This window comes from Hemicordylus capensis, chromosome 3 (genome assembly GCF_027244095.1).
Source record: "Hemicordylus capensis ecotype Gifberg chromosome 3, rHemCap1.1.pri, whole genome shotgun sequence".
NCBI lineage: Eukaryota > Metazoa > Chordata > Lepidosauria > Squamata > Cordylidae > Hemicordylus > Hemicordylus capensis.
This window is the reverse complement of record NC_069659.1, coordinates 66,312,495-66,326,486: the sequence shown is the minus strand read 5'-3', so window position 1 is coordinate 66,326,486 and position 13,992 is coordinate 66,312,495. Positions and strand designations below refer to the sequence as shown.

Below are 13,992 nucleotides of genomic sequence, written 5' to 3'. Positions count from 1 at the left end.
GCCCTGTTATCAGAATGATATTTGTGACTCTAACACATGGCCACCAAAAGCTGGAGGTCCATTTCTCAGATAGTAGTTATTTTAGAATTCAGTAACCAAGTTTTTGCCCTTGTATCACATGTAGATAAGTGTGTTGTGGAGGAATAGAATTGTGCTTGCTGGAACATAGGAAACTGCCATATACTGAGTCAGACCATTGATCTATCTAGCTCAGTATTGTCTTCACAGACTGGCAGCGGCTTCTCCAAGGTTGCAGGCAGGAATCTCTCTCAGCCCTATCTTGGAGAAGCCAGGGAAAGATCTTGGAACCTAGTTGCTCTTCCCAAAACAGCTCCATCACCTAAGGGGAATATCTTACAGTGCTCACACTTCTAGTCTCCCTTTCATATGCAAAGATGGTAGACCCTGCTTAGCTATGGGGACAAGTCATGCTTGCTACCACAAGACCAGCTCTCCTCTCCAAGCTCTGCCCCCAAACTTTACATGTTCTTCAGAAGGCAAGAACTAGCTCTATGTACAGTTAGATTTCCCAACTGCAAGTAGAGCTCCTATGTATACGCAATTGTACATGTGCACAGGCTGTTCTCAGTTTCTGCTGAATGCATGGAGGCTGAAGGAGGCCCCTCAGTCTATGGTTAGTGCTAAATTCTATAGTGCAGAGATTTCCAAACATATGATATTAGTATCCCTAGGGGTACTTCAAGGGCTCCCAGGGTGTACTCAGCCCTCCTGCCTCCTCATGTTCAGCTGTGCTATTTGTTCCCCATCTGAGGAACACCAGCTTGAAGCTGATACAGGCTTCAGAAAATTAGCACATCTCTTATTAATTTCAATAAGATTGTTTATTATTGTAGCGGATTAAATCCTTTGTCACAGAGCAAGCTCATGTGAGGTAAAGACGTACAGAATCATCCTTTCTGCCTGGCTAGGCTTCTCTTAAAACTATTCTGTATTGTTTGTAGATTCATAATGCTGCTGCCACCAACCCCTGTTTTATTGACAGAGCTTGAACCTCCCTGGGCTTGGGGTGGAATCCCAGGGGAAACTCTCTTTATTTTGCTATCGGATAAGTACAAAAACCTTCCAATTGTAAACTTACACAGGATGAGAAAACTGTTAGCTGCTGAGCATCTGAGGATGTGTTTGCACCAAAGAACTCACCCCTCTCACCACCCCCTTTCCTGAGTTAAAAACGAATTCAGAGAGGCTTATGAAAAGAAAAGGCTTAAAAACAGTTTTATTCAAGTACTGCAGACGGCTTCCATCTGAGGCTTTCTAAGGTATAGTTAGGAATACTTAATTGATTACAAAAATAGGTTGTCTTAGGCACATTAAAATGTTTATAGAGTCTTTTGCAACACCCTAGGTCAGATGGGCATAGGCTAGCTTGCTGATATCACATTACACTATGAATAATTTTAAAAAAGCTATTTGCAACCTATAAAACGTTGAACAGACTCATCTACTTCAATAATGGTTTATTGAAAACAGTCACTATTTTCATCACTGGCTTTTAACTGGACTGGTGTCATTCTAATTCCTTCCCCAATATATTGTTTTTTCTCCAGCTTCAGCTTCTGTTTTTTCTTGTTTTTGAAGCGCAAGAAGAGGAAGACAGCCACCAGGATAAGAAGCAGAACCAGGGGATATAGTAAAATGAAGTGGAAGAGTGATGAAGGAGTACAGATCTCGGTAGAATTGGTTAACCCTGCAACAAACAAACAAAACCAACATGTAAACATAGCAGCACAGTTGTCTCATTTCCTAATTTCTCATTCTTTCAGCTTACAGTGAAGGACGTGTCTATAGACTTGGCTTTTCCTTACCTGCCAATTTAGCAATAACTTTGCAAAGCAGATAGGACCCTTGGTTCTTTCTGATGAGATCCATCCCCTTGGCTTCCCTTATGAGGTACCAGACTCAAGGAAGATTGTGATCCCACTTAACGTTGCTCTGTCTCCTTGCTCCTCTGGGATGCCTGATGTGGTGCAGCACTGTCTGAGATCTGTACATTACTCCATTTGACTGAGATTCATATGTTATTCATGCTTGCAAATTTGGTTCTAAGTAATTCCACAGTTTATATTTTGGTGCATGTGTGTCTGTTCAAGCAAGCATGATAAATCTAACAAAATTCCTCTGATGCAGTGAGCTCTGGCACAGAAAAGCTTATTCCACAATGTGTTTGCTAGTCTTGAAAGTACCACAGAGTTCTTAGCCATTTGTGTTGCCACAGACTAACATGACTCTCCAAGGAACTACAAATTTTGACCTCAGTTAAAGTTTGGCTAATGCTGCAATACCCAGCAATTTCTACTTGTGATCCTAACATTAAACCAATGTAGATGTTATGAATCCATCCCTGGAATATTCATCATGTAAGCAGTGTAATGTGGAAGAGGCATACTCAGAGAAGAGGCAATGGTAACTTAGGACCATAGGAAGTTGCTTTATGTCGAGTTAGACCATTGGTCCATCAGTATTGTCTACACTGACTGGCAGTAGCTCTCCAAGACTTCAGGCAGGAGTCTTACCCAGGAGTCTTTTCCTACCTGGAGATGCCAGGGAGTGAACTTGGTCTTCCACTGATTGATGGCCCTAATTCCCTAAGGGGAGTATCTTACAGTGCTCACATGTAGTCACCCATCCAAATGCAAACCAAGGCAGACCCCACTTAACAAAGGGGACCATTCCTGCCTGCTACCACAAGACTTCCATAAGCAGGTGTCAGCACCTCTTGCAGCTGGATCTTCCACCAGTACGTTTCTCTCACATTATGCTTCTCATATCCGTAGGTCATTCATGTGAGTGGTTACTTCATCAAATGCAAATCAGCTCTTGTTTTTGGATGGCAAGGATGACAGCAGAAAATACCTATTTATTGCTTCTCAGCCCCTTAACACAGCACAGGCTAAAGTGTCCTTTTCTCTTTCCCCTGCGCTCTATCTATTTGCTAACTCTCCTTTGCAACAGCTGGAACCCCCCTCTTGGCTCCATAATTAAGTCTCCCTGCTTCTTCTCCCCCCTCTGTAATGCAGCAGAAGCAAGGTCATGCTGGAAAGGGAAGGTCCATGTGAAATCTGCAGTGCTGGTCCCAGAAAACATGGTTCAGCTTGTTAAAATCCTCCAAGTTCTTCTCCTCAAAAGGCTCTGAACTAAAATGCCCAATGTGGCCCTTGCCCAATAAGCAGTGTTTGCTTGTGTTTGGTAGCCCAGCGGTTCCAGTTTCTTTCCCCAAAGAAGTGTCGTCGCAGTGTGTAGACAAGGAGGAGTACTGAAGAAGGCAGGAAAGCAATGGCTTCAGTAGCTCAGCTACATGAAATGCTGGCATGTTAATGCCACACCTGTAGAGTTAGATGACTCAACTGTAACATTCGGCTGGCTATGTAGAACCCAGTATGGAAAGTGGTTTTGCTTTTTGCACAGCCAGCATCACTCAAGCCACACCTGAAACTCATGGGTACAAATGGGTGCTCCACCTGCCCCTTGATAAATAACAGTCATAGGATGACAGGGCTGTCCTTAAGGCATGGCAAGCAGGGCGACCGCCCTGGGTCCCGCTCTTTTAACCCCCATTAGAATTAACTGGAAGAGGGGCCTGTGCTGGCTGATTTGCCCCAGGCCGTGTACCCCACTAGGGCTCTCTAAGAAAGGCCCTGTAGTATGGGGGATAGGAGATGCATCCAGACTGGGACTACAGCAAGGAGGTAGCATTAAAGCCCCCTTTCCTACCATGTTCCAAATCTGCAGAGAGCAGTCTGGATTTTTAAAACAAAACAAGCATGTTTTTCCAAAGCAAGTGCTTAAACCAACGCATAGTTTGGTGGTGTTCAGGAAGAAAAGTAATGTACGTACAGGGGCCAAATGAACATTACCTGCCAAAGGAAGCACAACCAGCTGACTATATCCTGATGGCTCAGCTGCGTAATGAACTTGAGTGCTACAGTTGATTGCGTGCCACTCTTCCACCTGACAGTAGAACATCCCAGCATCGACCAGCTCCACATTTTGCAGTGTCAGACGAAAGTCTCCAACAGATGGGCAGTGGAGATGCAACCTCCGTGCCAGTTTCCCAGTGCTATATTCAATGACACCATTGTGCTTCATTTTTACCAGGGGTTCTGTATTGTTACGGAGTGACACTCTGAACCAACTGATAGAGAAGCGAGAGGTGTGTTGCATTGGGCTCTGCAAGATGCACTTCAGGGTCACATCCTCATTTTCAGTTGCAGTGATGCTGTGGTTTGCTTTTTCAATCTGTGGCTTATAGTCTGGTGGTAAACAAGAAAGAACTTTACTGGGGGAGGTGTGTCCAATCCAGTATACTTTTGTTTGCACCAATGGCCCCCCAGACCCAGGATAGGTCCAGGCTTGGGCCACACATTATGCCTGATGAATCCAATTGGTAGGTTTTGTTCAGTGGAAGTCAGGAACTTCTTAAAAACAGTTACTGACTTCGCCACACTCTCCAGACAAACTTCTTCCTGAAATTGTGCCTGCAAGCCCCTGCTTCAAAGAACAGCTGGGGTATTTTTCATGAGTTGAAGTGTTCCTGTGTAGGTCTTTTTTCTTAATATAGCCAACCAGCCATTTCTCAGGGAGTGGGATATTTACCCTAGTTTGTCATCCCGAGCAGCAGGCTGATGTACCTAACTGGCAGTAGATCTACGTGCAAGGAAACACCCCAGCCTGTTTCTCTCTTGCTGCACCCAGGAAGTCTGAGACAGGTGGTGGTGGGGAGATAAACCACCCTCACATGATATAATACTTTTTGTTGCAAAAGTTACATCACAGTTGTGAAAGTCCACTATACTTGCAAAGATATCCACACAGACTAATTCAAAGGGTCACTATACACACAACATTGGGATCTGAGGCCAGTCACCAAATGCTGCTTTGCCCCATACCCCCCGGGGTGGGGGCGGGATCCCCCTTGAAAATGGAGCCTTGCAAGCTTTGAAAATGGCATGGTGGTAGCCTCCTCTTCTTTCCTTGTGCTTCTTGCAAGGTGCACAAGGAGAGGAGATACAAAGGTCCTTGAAAAGGTGGCAAAACTACATTCATCCTGAAGAGTTTCTCTGACATCTTGTAACCCTGCAGGTGCCCCTGTTATCTGCCACTTCTCATGAAACAGCCACCCTGCACAAAATGATTTGAGGTCTAATGCTGGAGTCAATACATTCTTCCCTAGAACATTAAACAAACACTCTGGCAGACATCCAGCACAGCATGGCATCTCCATAATGCTGTGTTGCGGGGCTGCTGTGTTCCCTTCAAAGGCAGCGCAGGGGTTTACACAAGCAGCACTTCCACAGATTTCCCCATCTCAAATGCTTGTGCAATTGCCCGTTTTGTGAAACCCTGATGGTGCCTTTGAAGGGTGCAGCAGCCCCACAGCACAGCGTTACGGAGATGCAATGCTGTGCTGGATGTTGGCCTACGGTAACTAACACTGCTTTGGCAAAGGCAATAGATTTGACTGATCTAATACAGTAACTCTGATGTTCTTTTAAAACTTCTTAAAATGCCCTTTCCAGATTAGAACTAGGTATGGCTGATCTGCGGTGCTGTTCTAAGCAGGTTTTACAGCACAATGCTAAAAGACATTTTCTTGGAACTAAAATCCAAGTACATGTTCCAGGACCACAGCCTTAATTGCTCTCTGCTGTTAAGTGATTAGCAGTTTGTTCTCAAATTCACTGATTCAGTCTGATGATCAATAGCTATTGAATACTCATCTACTTGAACATCTTCCTACAGAGACATGTATCCCTAATGCTGATGGTCACTACCTATTTGAAGTAGGCTAGATACAATCAAAAAAAAGTCAGTCATCCTGTAGGCCCCCAATTGCCACTCCTCCATCAGTTCTCTTTTCCTCCCTCTTTACTTACTGCATGCCCTTCTTTGTTTTTTAAACTGTAATTGTAAATTATAAAAAGTAAAAATAAAAAACCCCGTTAATTTCAAAAATGCTCAGAAGTAATGAACAAATTGGAATTACTTATCTCTGAAGACGAGTTCATGCAAAGTGACATTTAAGGGTCAATCTACACACTACATACTAGTAATCCACAACTGGATTTCCCATTTAATAAATGAAATGCAGCCACAGTATGTGTGAGTGCGCACGTGATCTCCTTTCCTCTAAACCATTTCCCCAATCAAAGCCTTCCTCACTCCAAACTGTGATGGGTAAAAGTATGCATACCTCTTTTTTCTTTCCCCCTCCACAAAGCAAACAACAATGTGTGTACTTTTTGTATGAGCACTTTTGGGGCAGGTGGGGGAAATAAAAAGGAGAGCATGTCCTTCCCTGCTCTCTGCCACACCATGCAGCTTCCTGCTGGGGCAGCACTTGTCCCTAGGAGCCCTGCATGGTGTCAGCAGGCATATGGCATCCGTGCATGCGTGGGTGCCATTTGCGTGGTCAGCATGGTGTTTCTAACCATGCAAATGATGCTGGTGAATGCATGGGTGCCACGTGTGTGCTGACACCACACGGGGCTTCTAGGGACATGCACCACCCAGCAGGAAGTTGCATGGGACAGCAGAGAGCAGGTAAGGACCTGCTCTCCTTTTTCTTAAAGTTCCCAGTCCCCCTGCCCAAAAAGTGCTTGAACCGCGGTTCAAACCGTGATTTGTGCACATCCCTAATATGCAGCTGTCCCGAGCAGTCACGTACTGGAGGGATGGGGTTTAATTATTTTAAACAAACAGATATCCTCACCATCCCAGTCAAACTGGTCACTCTCCTCCCACCACTGCATCTCAGTTAAAAAGAAAGAAATGAAAAGCCTACTGGGAGAGCCCATCATCATGGATCTCCCACATCAGAACAAAACATGGTTATTCCTCCCTGGTATACTATACTCCATTATATACAAGGGTGCAGCTGCTTATCTGATTAATACTACAGCTGTAACTAAGATAGATAGCAACCTATATGAGAAACTTAAAGTAAAGTTGTGCCATCGAGTCAGTGCTGACTCCTGGCGCCCACAGAGTCCCGTGGTTGTCTTTGGTAGAATACAGTAGGGGTTTACCATTACTATCTCCTGAGCAGTATGAGATTATGCTTTTCAGCATCTTTCTATATTATTGCTGCCCGATATAGGTGTTCCCCATAGTCTGGGAAACATACCAGTGAGGATTCGAACCGGCAACCCCTGGCTTGCTAGTCAAGTCATTTCCTCATTGTGCCACTAGGTGGCTGCCATTATGAGAAGCTTACTACCACCTAAATGTTTCTGTTCATCATGGGTAATGTGTTTCAGATATGTTTCTATTGGAAACTTTACACTTAATTTTGTAGAATCAGTTTAGTACAGGGAATGCCAATCAGTAATATTGTAATTTGTTTACCTGAACGTTTGAAATGCACCATGGTTCTTCCTGATTCCATCTTTCCAAGTTCATACCAACCACTATCTAATGACCAGATCCACTCTTGTACTATACAGTAATATCCGCCACTGATATCCTCATTCACTGACAAAATGCGCAGCTGATACAGGTGGCTGGAGACCTTCTCACTATGGAATCTGGATTTCTGCTGAAGGGAATCAAATGCTTCCCCATATTCCAGGATGTTGCTGTAATTGCTTCTTATAATCAGCTGTGGAGCTGCAGGCACAACAGAAAGTGGGACAAAGTACCACATAACTCCTAACTGAGAATTCTCTTTGGTCAATGAGATGATTTTGCATTCAATTTCTATATCTTCATTGCCAGAGATTTCCAGAGATTTAGCATCCATGTTGACTCGCAGTTTGCTTTCTAGATCAAGAACCAAAGAGCATAATTGGTACATAATATTTTTGACACCATTAGTAAAACCTCAGTAAAATGACAATCTATCACAGCAGAGTCTGAAAAAGAGAAGCACTGAAGGATCAAAAAGGCAGTTGAGGGTCAAGAACGTTTGGCAAACATTTCTCTATTCAAAAATCATTCAAGAATTTCAAACCCAAAGTGTTATTTGAGTAACTGAAAATTTCACAAAGGAGCAGCACTATAACCTAGAGGGCGCCTGCTTTCATCTGATTGGCCACTGCGGAAAGGAGGATGCTGGAATTGATGGCTCTTTGGTTTCACCCAACGGAGCTCGTTACATTCTTAACATCTTTATTCTAAAGTGTATCATCTAGGATGTAAGGACTATCATGTTATTCTTTACACCTGTTCTCAGCTTTAGAAGGGACCCAAGAGCTTAGTGCTACATACAGATTGGAAACAAACTTCAGCAGCCATTCCAGAGGGAGAACGTCTATTGCTTCCTCATCCCTGAATCACCAGCTGCAGCATACTGCAGAGGTGGCATGTACTAGGCCTGTACAAATGTTCAGCAGCAAATACGCAGAATCAACTAATTAACACTGCTGCTACCCTCCTTGGGCACATGGGAGACAACCATTTTGTACCACTTACGTCTGCACACTGCTGTGCTTACCTAGTGCTGGTGGAGCCCCTTAAAAGATAACAGAGTCCTGCTGAGCCCCAGCAATACATGGGGCAGTGCAAGGGGAATGCTGGGAAATGGAGTTCTTTCCAGCACTTTCCCCCACAGAGCTCCATGGGGAAAGCACTGAAAAGGACTTCACTTTGCACTGCTCCCCACATGCCTTTGCAGACATCACATGGAGGAAAGCAGTGAGAACTGTCACCTCCACACTGTGCCAGGGATCTGTGTGGAATATTAGCGTTTGGATATTTGGAGCCAAATATTTGCACAGACTTAGTTTTTATCATATCCAGTGCCACCAACTTTTCCCCCTCCCCCATGCGTTATTTTTCTTCTTTTTATTTTTACATTGGATCCTGAGGAAGAGCTTTGTAAAACCTAAACGCTAGTTCACTACTTTGTGATTTTAATTTGCTTCTAACACACATATTATACTTTTTATAATACTGTTTCTGCACAGTCTTCTGCTATAAAACCAGCATGGCAGATGACATCACAGACTCCAATTGTCCCTATTAGCAGGGACAGTCCCTATTTTTTGGAATCTGTTCTTGGTAAATCTCTGGCCCTATTTTGTTCCTGCCTTTGTCTCTTGGAGATACCTTGTTCAGTTTTCTGCTAGGCTTGTCATTTAGGATTCAGTTCTCCCCAGAGAGTCCTTAGAAGTCAAATATCCAAGACAATGGAGAAAAGCATTGTGTCTCTAGAGCACATGCATGGAAACGGGTGCACACCACTAAGGCATGGCATGTTGCAGGTGGAATGCAGTCTTCAGCAATCAATGTGTCATACTACGTCAGGGGCTTGGGCGGTAATTCTTGGTAGGAGAATCAATACAAGCATATCCCTGTTTTGATCTGTAAAACATTGGACAGTATGGGCTTGGCTCATCTGCTTTGGTAATCTGGAATCAAGGGCTCTGCATGCACTTAATTACCTACTTACCATTGGTGGCATGCAGTCAGAATCGTACACCATGACTCCCAGGCTGACTGGCCACACCTTCTACACATTCATACAAATATGCCCTTATTTTCACTGGTGAAATACTGGAAGGTATGCTATATTACCTGAGACTTCCACATGGCTGGAAAAGGTATTCACTGTTGCGTTGTGGAAGAGAACATAGCTCATGATTAGAACATGTATTCTGCATGTATAATCAGGTCCCAGGTTGCTTTCCTCATATCTCAAGTTATGGATTTAAGACAGATTATCAGAATATCAAAACAGATTAGTAACTGCTTGCAACAAGAAGTATGAATTACTAAATTATAGATGAAGAAAATGCATGGCCTTCATTCATATTATACCTTGTTCAGATACATGCCTCCTAACTCAACTATAGGCCCATAAAAACTAACTTTTAGTTTAAAATGTAATGAATTTTCATTTGGCAAAACCTTTGATTTCAGTATTGTGTATGTTCCAATTGCCCACATACTCTGCAATGCAATGTGCACGTTGTGAGGATGCAGGCACACAGAAATGCACAACTGCACTCTTGTATAACTACAGAAATTGCATAAGCCACATTTACAAAAGAATACTTCCACTGGAAATAATGGGATTACTCTTGTATAAATGCGGTTTGCACGATTTTTGCAGTTGTGCAACTGCACACTTGCATTTTCCCAACATGCACATTGTGTTGTGTAGTATGTGGGGCAATGAGATTAAGAGAAAACAAAGTGGTTACAGGTGTGTGTGTTTTTTAATTCTAATCCTGACTAATGCAAAATGCTCCCTCGAACCATATTGCATCTAAACCACACATTTTTTTAAAGCATTTTTGTAGAGGGAGATAATTCAGCACAATCAACAATGTTCACTCTCTGACCTCCTCTCATTCTGAGTATCTGTGCGTCCATCTGCCTATTTACTCTTCCTCACACGTCCCGACTCTGATTTTATGTCACACACATCCACCACCTTGCCTTTTACATTCCCACTGAAGGGTTTTAAGCACTGCTGCCAAGTTGAAAATAATCAAAAAGTGTGTAAATGATGGCATTTAGCTTTCAAACATTCCAGTAAGTGGAAATGGCAAGTTTGGGGGTTTCAGAAGTTGCTCTATAAGTGATGAGCAATGGAGAGATTCTTAGATCTACTGCCACAAAAGCCACAAGTGGTTGTGAGGAAGAACGAAGATCATCACCGGCTTCTCTCAAGAAACTAGCAAGAATTGCACAGCAGGTGCCACAAGCACCAGGTGCTCTGCAAGCACATGAAGGAGACTCGGAGGGGAAAGAAGATGGCAGTGGCATCTGCTTTCAAAGCTCTGCTCTTTCTTGCTGCCATTATTCTCATTAGATCCCAGAGCAGTGTACTTGATTCCCATCAGAAGATGTCCATACAAAAGCTGCTACAGTCTTTCCAAAGCTAATCTCTCTAGAAAAACCAAAGCTGTTGCTTTTAAGTTTTCTGTCACCCAGGGTGGCCTTGCTAAAGAGAGATGACATGAAAGGAGACATCAAAATCCACTTCAATTTAATTAACTGAGCACAATCTCCAAGTTTCCATTCTTGCTTTGAACCCTGGCTGCTGACAGTGCAGTCTTTTCTCTCTGCAGCAGCAGCTGAAGTCTGCAAAAGAAATCAGCTGCTTCAAATTATATTTGCAGGCTGCCAATGTACATCTCTGCAAAAACCACCGTCTACCCACAGTGGATTCAAAACCCCCAGTATTAGTCATTTGAGAAAGACCCAGCTTTTTATCCTTTCCACAGCATTGGTCCAAGCATTGCGGGTAGGCCTCAGCTTTTAAAGAATATTACGTTATTGCTTTTTCTTAGTACATAGTAGGCAGTGCTTTCAAAGAAGCTTGAAATGGAAGTAATCAGTTTGTCTGTGCTTCTTTTGCTATTTATCATACATTGTTGCTGTGAGATTTTGTTGTTTCAGAAATTTATCTGCTCATATACCCAATTCTTCACTTGCTTATCATCAATTCACTGAGTTCGCCAACCAGGGACTTTTTGCATTAGTAGGAGTAAACACTATTTGGGAGACCAAACAACTTTTTTTGTATGTGTTGTGGTGTCCGAAGTTCTGGGGAGCAGCCGAAACATTTTTCTTGCTCAGAACATTTCTCTCTCATGAGCAGCTTCTTTCACTTCGACTCCTTCCCCTGCCAGCATCCTACTGACCATCCATCCAGTAGGGAAGCCAGAGAGGAGGTTCTGCTTCAGCGGCAGGTTGCAGAGCCACATGATGGAGGAGCATAGATAGGTGGACTTCCTTCATGTGGTGGTGGTGGTGGCAGCAGTGAGAAGTTAGCCATTAGCTAACTAAGTTTCCTCAATTAGCAGCTACCCCTACTGAGTAAAAAGGCACCATTTAAAGTGGTGAATCTCTTTTCTTTATCATGGGAAGAGCAACTAGACCTATCCAAACCCAGCACAACATTCCTTCAGTGGTGGATGCTTCAATGCTTTAAAAAGCAGCAGCACTCAGAGAAAGTCTTCCGGAGAGCTCCTCAGTGTACAAACAGATAATGTTGAGTAAGCAATCTTTCTGGTTCCCAAAAAGCCATTTTTTGTGATCCATTTTTAATTCACCTATTTTTATATCCATTTCTTCCATTTATTTTGATGGGTTTTCTACCCCATTGCAAGGACAGAGCTTGCCCAATATAATAATATATTCACAGTGGGACAAGTTAGACAGAGATGGTGGTGACTAGTTCAAAAAAAGTTTCATGACTGAGTAGGGATTAACGTCTGAGTTGCCTACCTCCTAATCATCATTCTATCCAATGCAGGTTGACATGTAGATACAGGTTTCACAAGACAGGTCAGGGCTTTGAGATGCTTGGGAAAATGGGCAGTAAACCCATCTGTCAACTTCACAAGCCAAAATAATACATACTCCTTTCATAAGTGATTCCATAGCAATCTACCAAGGAATGCAAGATCAATGCAGACACACATTTTGGCAAAAAGAAATTGTTTGACTACAGTAATGGTTGCGACACACTTACCAGGTTTAGTTACCTTTATCTCAACTGAATTAGAGGCTACTGCTGCAACATCTGGCAAAGCTGAGTCTCTGACTTGCTGGGAGTTCCTCCAGGCTTCTACCTCACACCTATACATCCCTGCATCCTGCCATGAGGCACTATGGATGAGGAGCCGAGATAAGGAAGATGATTTGGAAATCTTGATTTTCTTCTGGAGGTGCAAATGGGCCTGTCCCCATTCAATGGTTCCTTCCGCTGTGATTCTGACCACTTGCTGATAGCTGCCTACTAGATCTGAGCTGGGCCGGAATTGCCAGGTGATGGATAGAGGTGCTTTGTTGGTGATGTGGTCAGGAGACACTTTGCAGAACAGTTCAAAATCTTCCTGCAGTTTTACATTTGCAACTCTGCTGATTGTTACAGCTTTCAAATTCAGCCCTGTTAATGAAGTACAAAATTGTTTGTCACAGAGGCTTTGTCAACAGCTCTTTCAAGCTGCCACCAAACTTTCACATCTATGACGTCCTATACTCACCTTAACTCGGGAGTAATTTTATTTTACCACAGGGTAGCTGCCATCAAAGTCTATATTAATTAGCTATATTCCTCTAGGAGACCTGTGCTTACCTCTATAGCCAGCACTCCTTTTTAGCCACTGCTTATCTTGCTTATCTAGCAGTCTAGGTCCCACTGCTAGGATAGGAGCAGAGGTCATAAAATCGTAGTAGGCTTCCACAACAGTCCTAAACAGCTCAGGTACAGGGTATCTAAGAGAACACCTTCTTCATTATGAGCCCCACCACCTGTTGTGATCATCAGGGGAGGTCCATTATCTGGTGGCTACTCAGGGATGGGCCATCTCCATTGCCACCCCAATGCCGTGGAATGCATTCCCTGCTGAAATAAGAGCCTCCCCATCTGACAACTTTTAAAAAATTGTTCATCCAGGCTTTTATAAGACCCATAGAATTTAACATTGTTTTTAAATTTTAAGTTGTTTTGTTCTTGTATTGCTTTATTGTAAACTGCCCAGATATGTGAGTTTTGGGTGCTATATGTTAAAATTAAATAAATTTCTCCCTTGAATAGGTTCTTGCTGGCCTGGATTATTTCAGAGTCAAACTCACAAAGGCATTGCCTCGGGCTGTTCTATAAAGAACCTAGTGCAATTGGAGCATATTCAAGAATGCAAAAATGATGTACTAAGGAATATTTTGTATGCATTTGCACAAGGTCGGCCCATCCATTAGGCCAGCTGTCTGAGGTGGTTGCTTCAGGCAGAGTATTGGCAGGAGAGGAAGGCCGCCATTGCCACTGCTATCAATGACTGCCTTTGCTGCTATTCCTCCTCTTTGTACAGTATTTTAAATGGAAGAAGGGAATGGAGGAGAGGAGAAGATCTCCCTCAAAGGGGAGGGAGATCTCCCTCAAAGGGGCTGGTGCCAAGGCACCATGTACACCAGGTGGGGGGAAGGAGCAAAGTTCTACATGCTACTGAGTAAAGAGTGGTAGTGGTGGTAATTTTTGGTACAGGCCAACCTTTGGCTGACCCACCATGTTTGTCTTGG

At 43.4% G+C, this 13,992-nt stretch overlaps 1 protein-coding gene across 1 annotated transcript in view; it reads right to left on the bottom strand.

Annotated features, from left to right (window-relative positions):
* Positions 1–1,220: 1,220 nt before the first annotated feature.
* Positions 1,221–13,992, bottom strand: part of CD101 (CD101 molecule) — a 31,309-nt gene continuing 18,537 nt past the window's right edge. Inside the window, exons 6-9 of the mRNA XM_053308912.1 lie at positions 12,446–12,862; positions 7,366–7,779; positions 3,876–4,271; positions 1,221–1,708 (exon numbers count right to left, since the gene is read on the bottom strand). Coding sequence (XP_053164887.1) covers positions 1,479–1,708; positions 3,876–4,271; positions 7,366–7,779; positions 12,446–12,862 — 1,457 coding nt within the window. The 3' untranslated portion in view covers positions 1,221–1,478. The remainder of the gene's footprint in view (positions 1,709–3,875; positions 4,272–7,365; positions 7,780–12,445; positions 12,863–13,992) is intronic.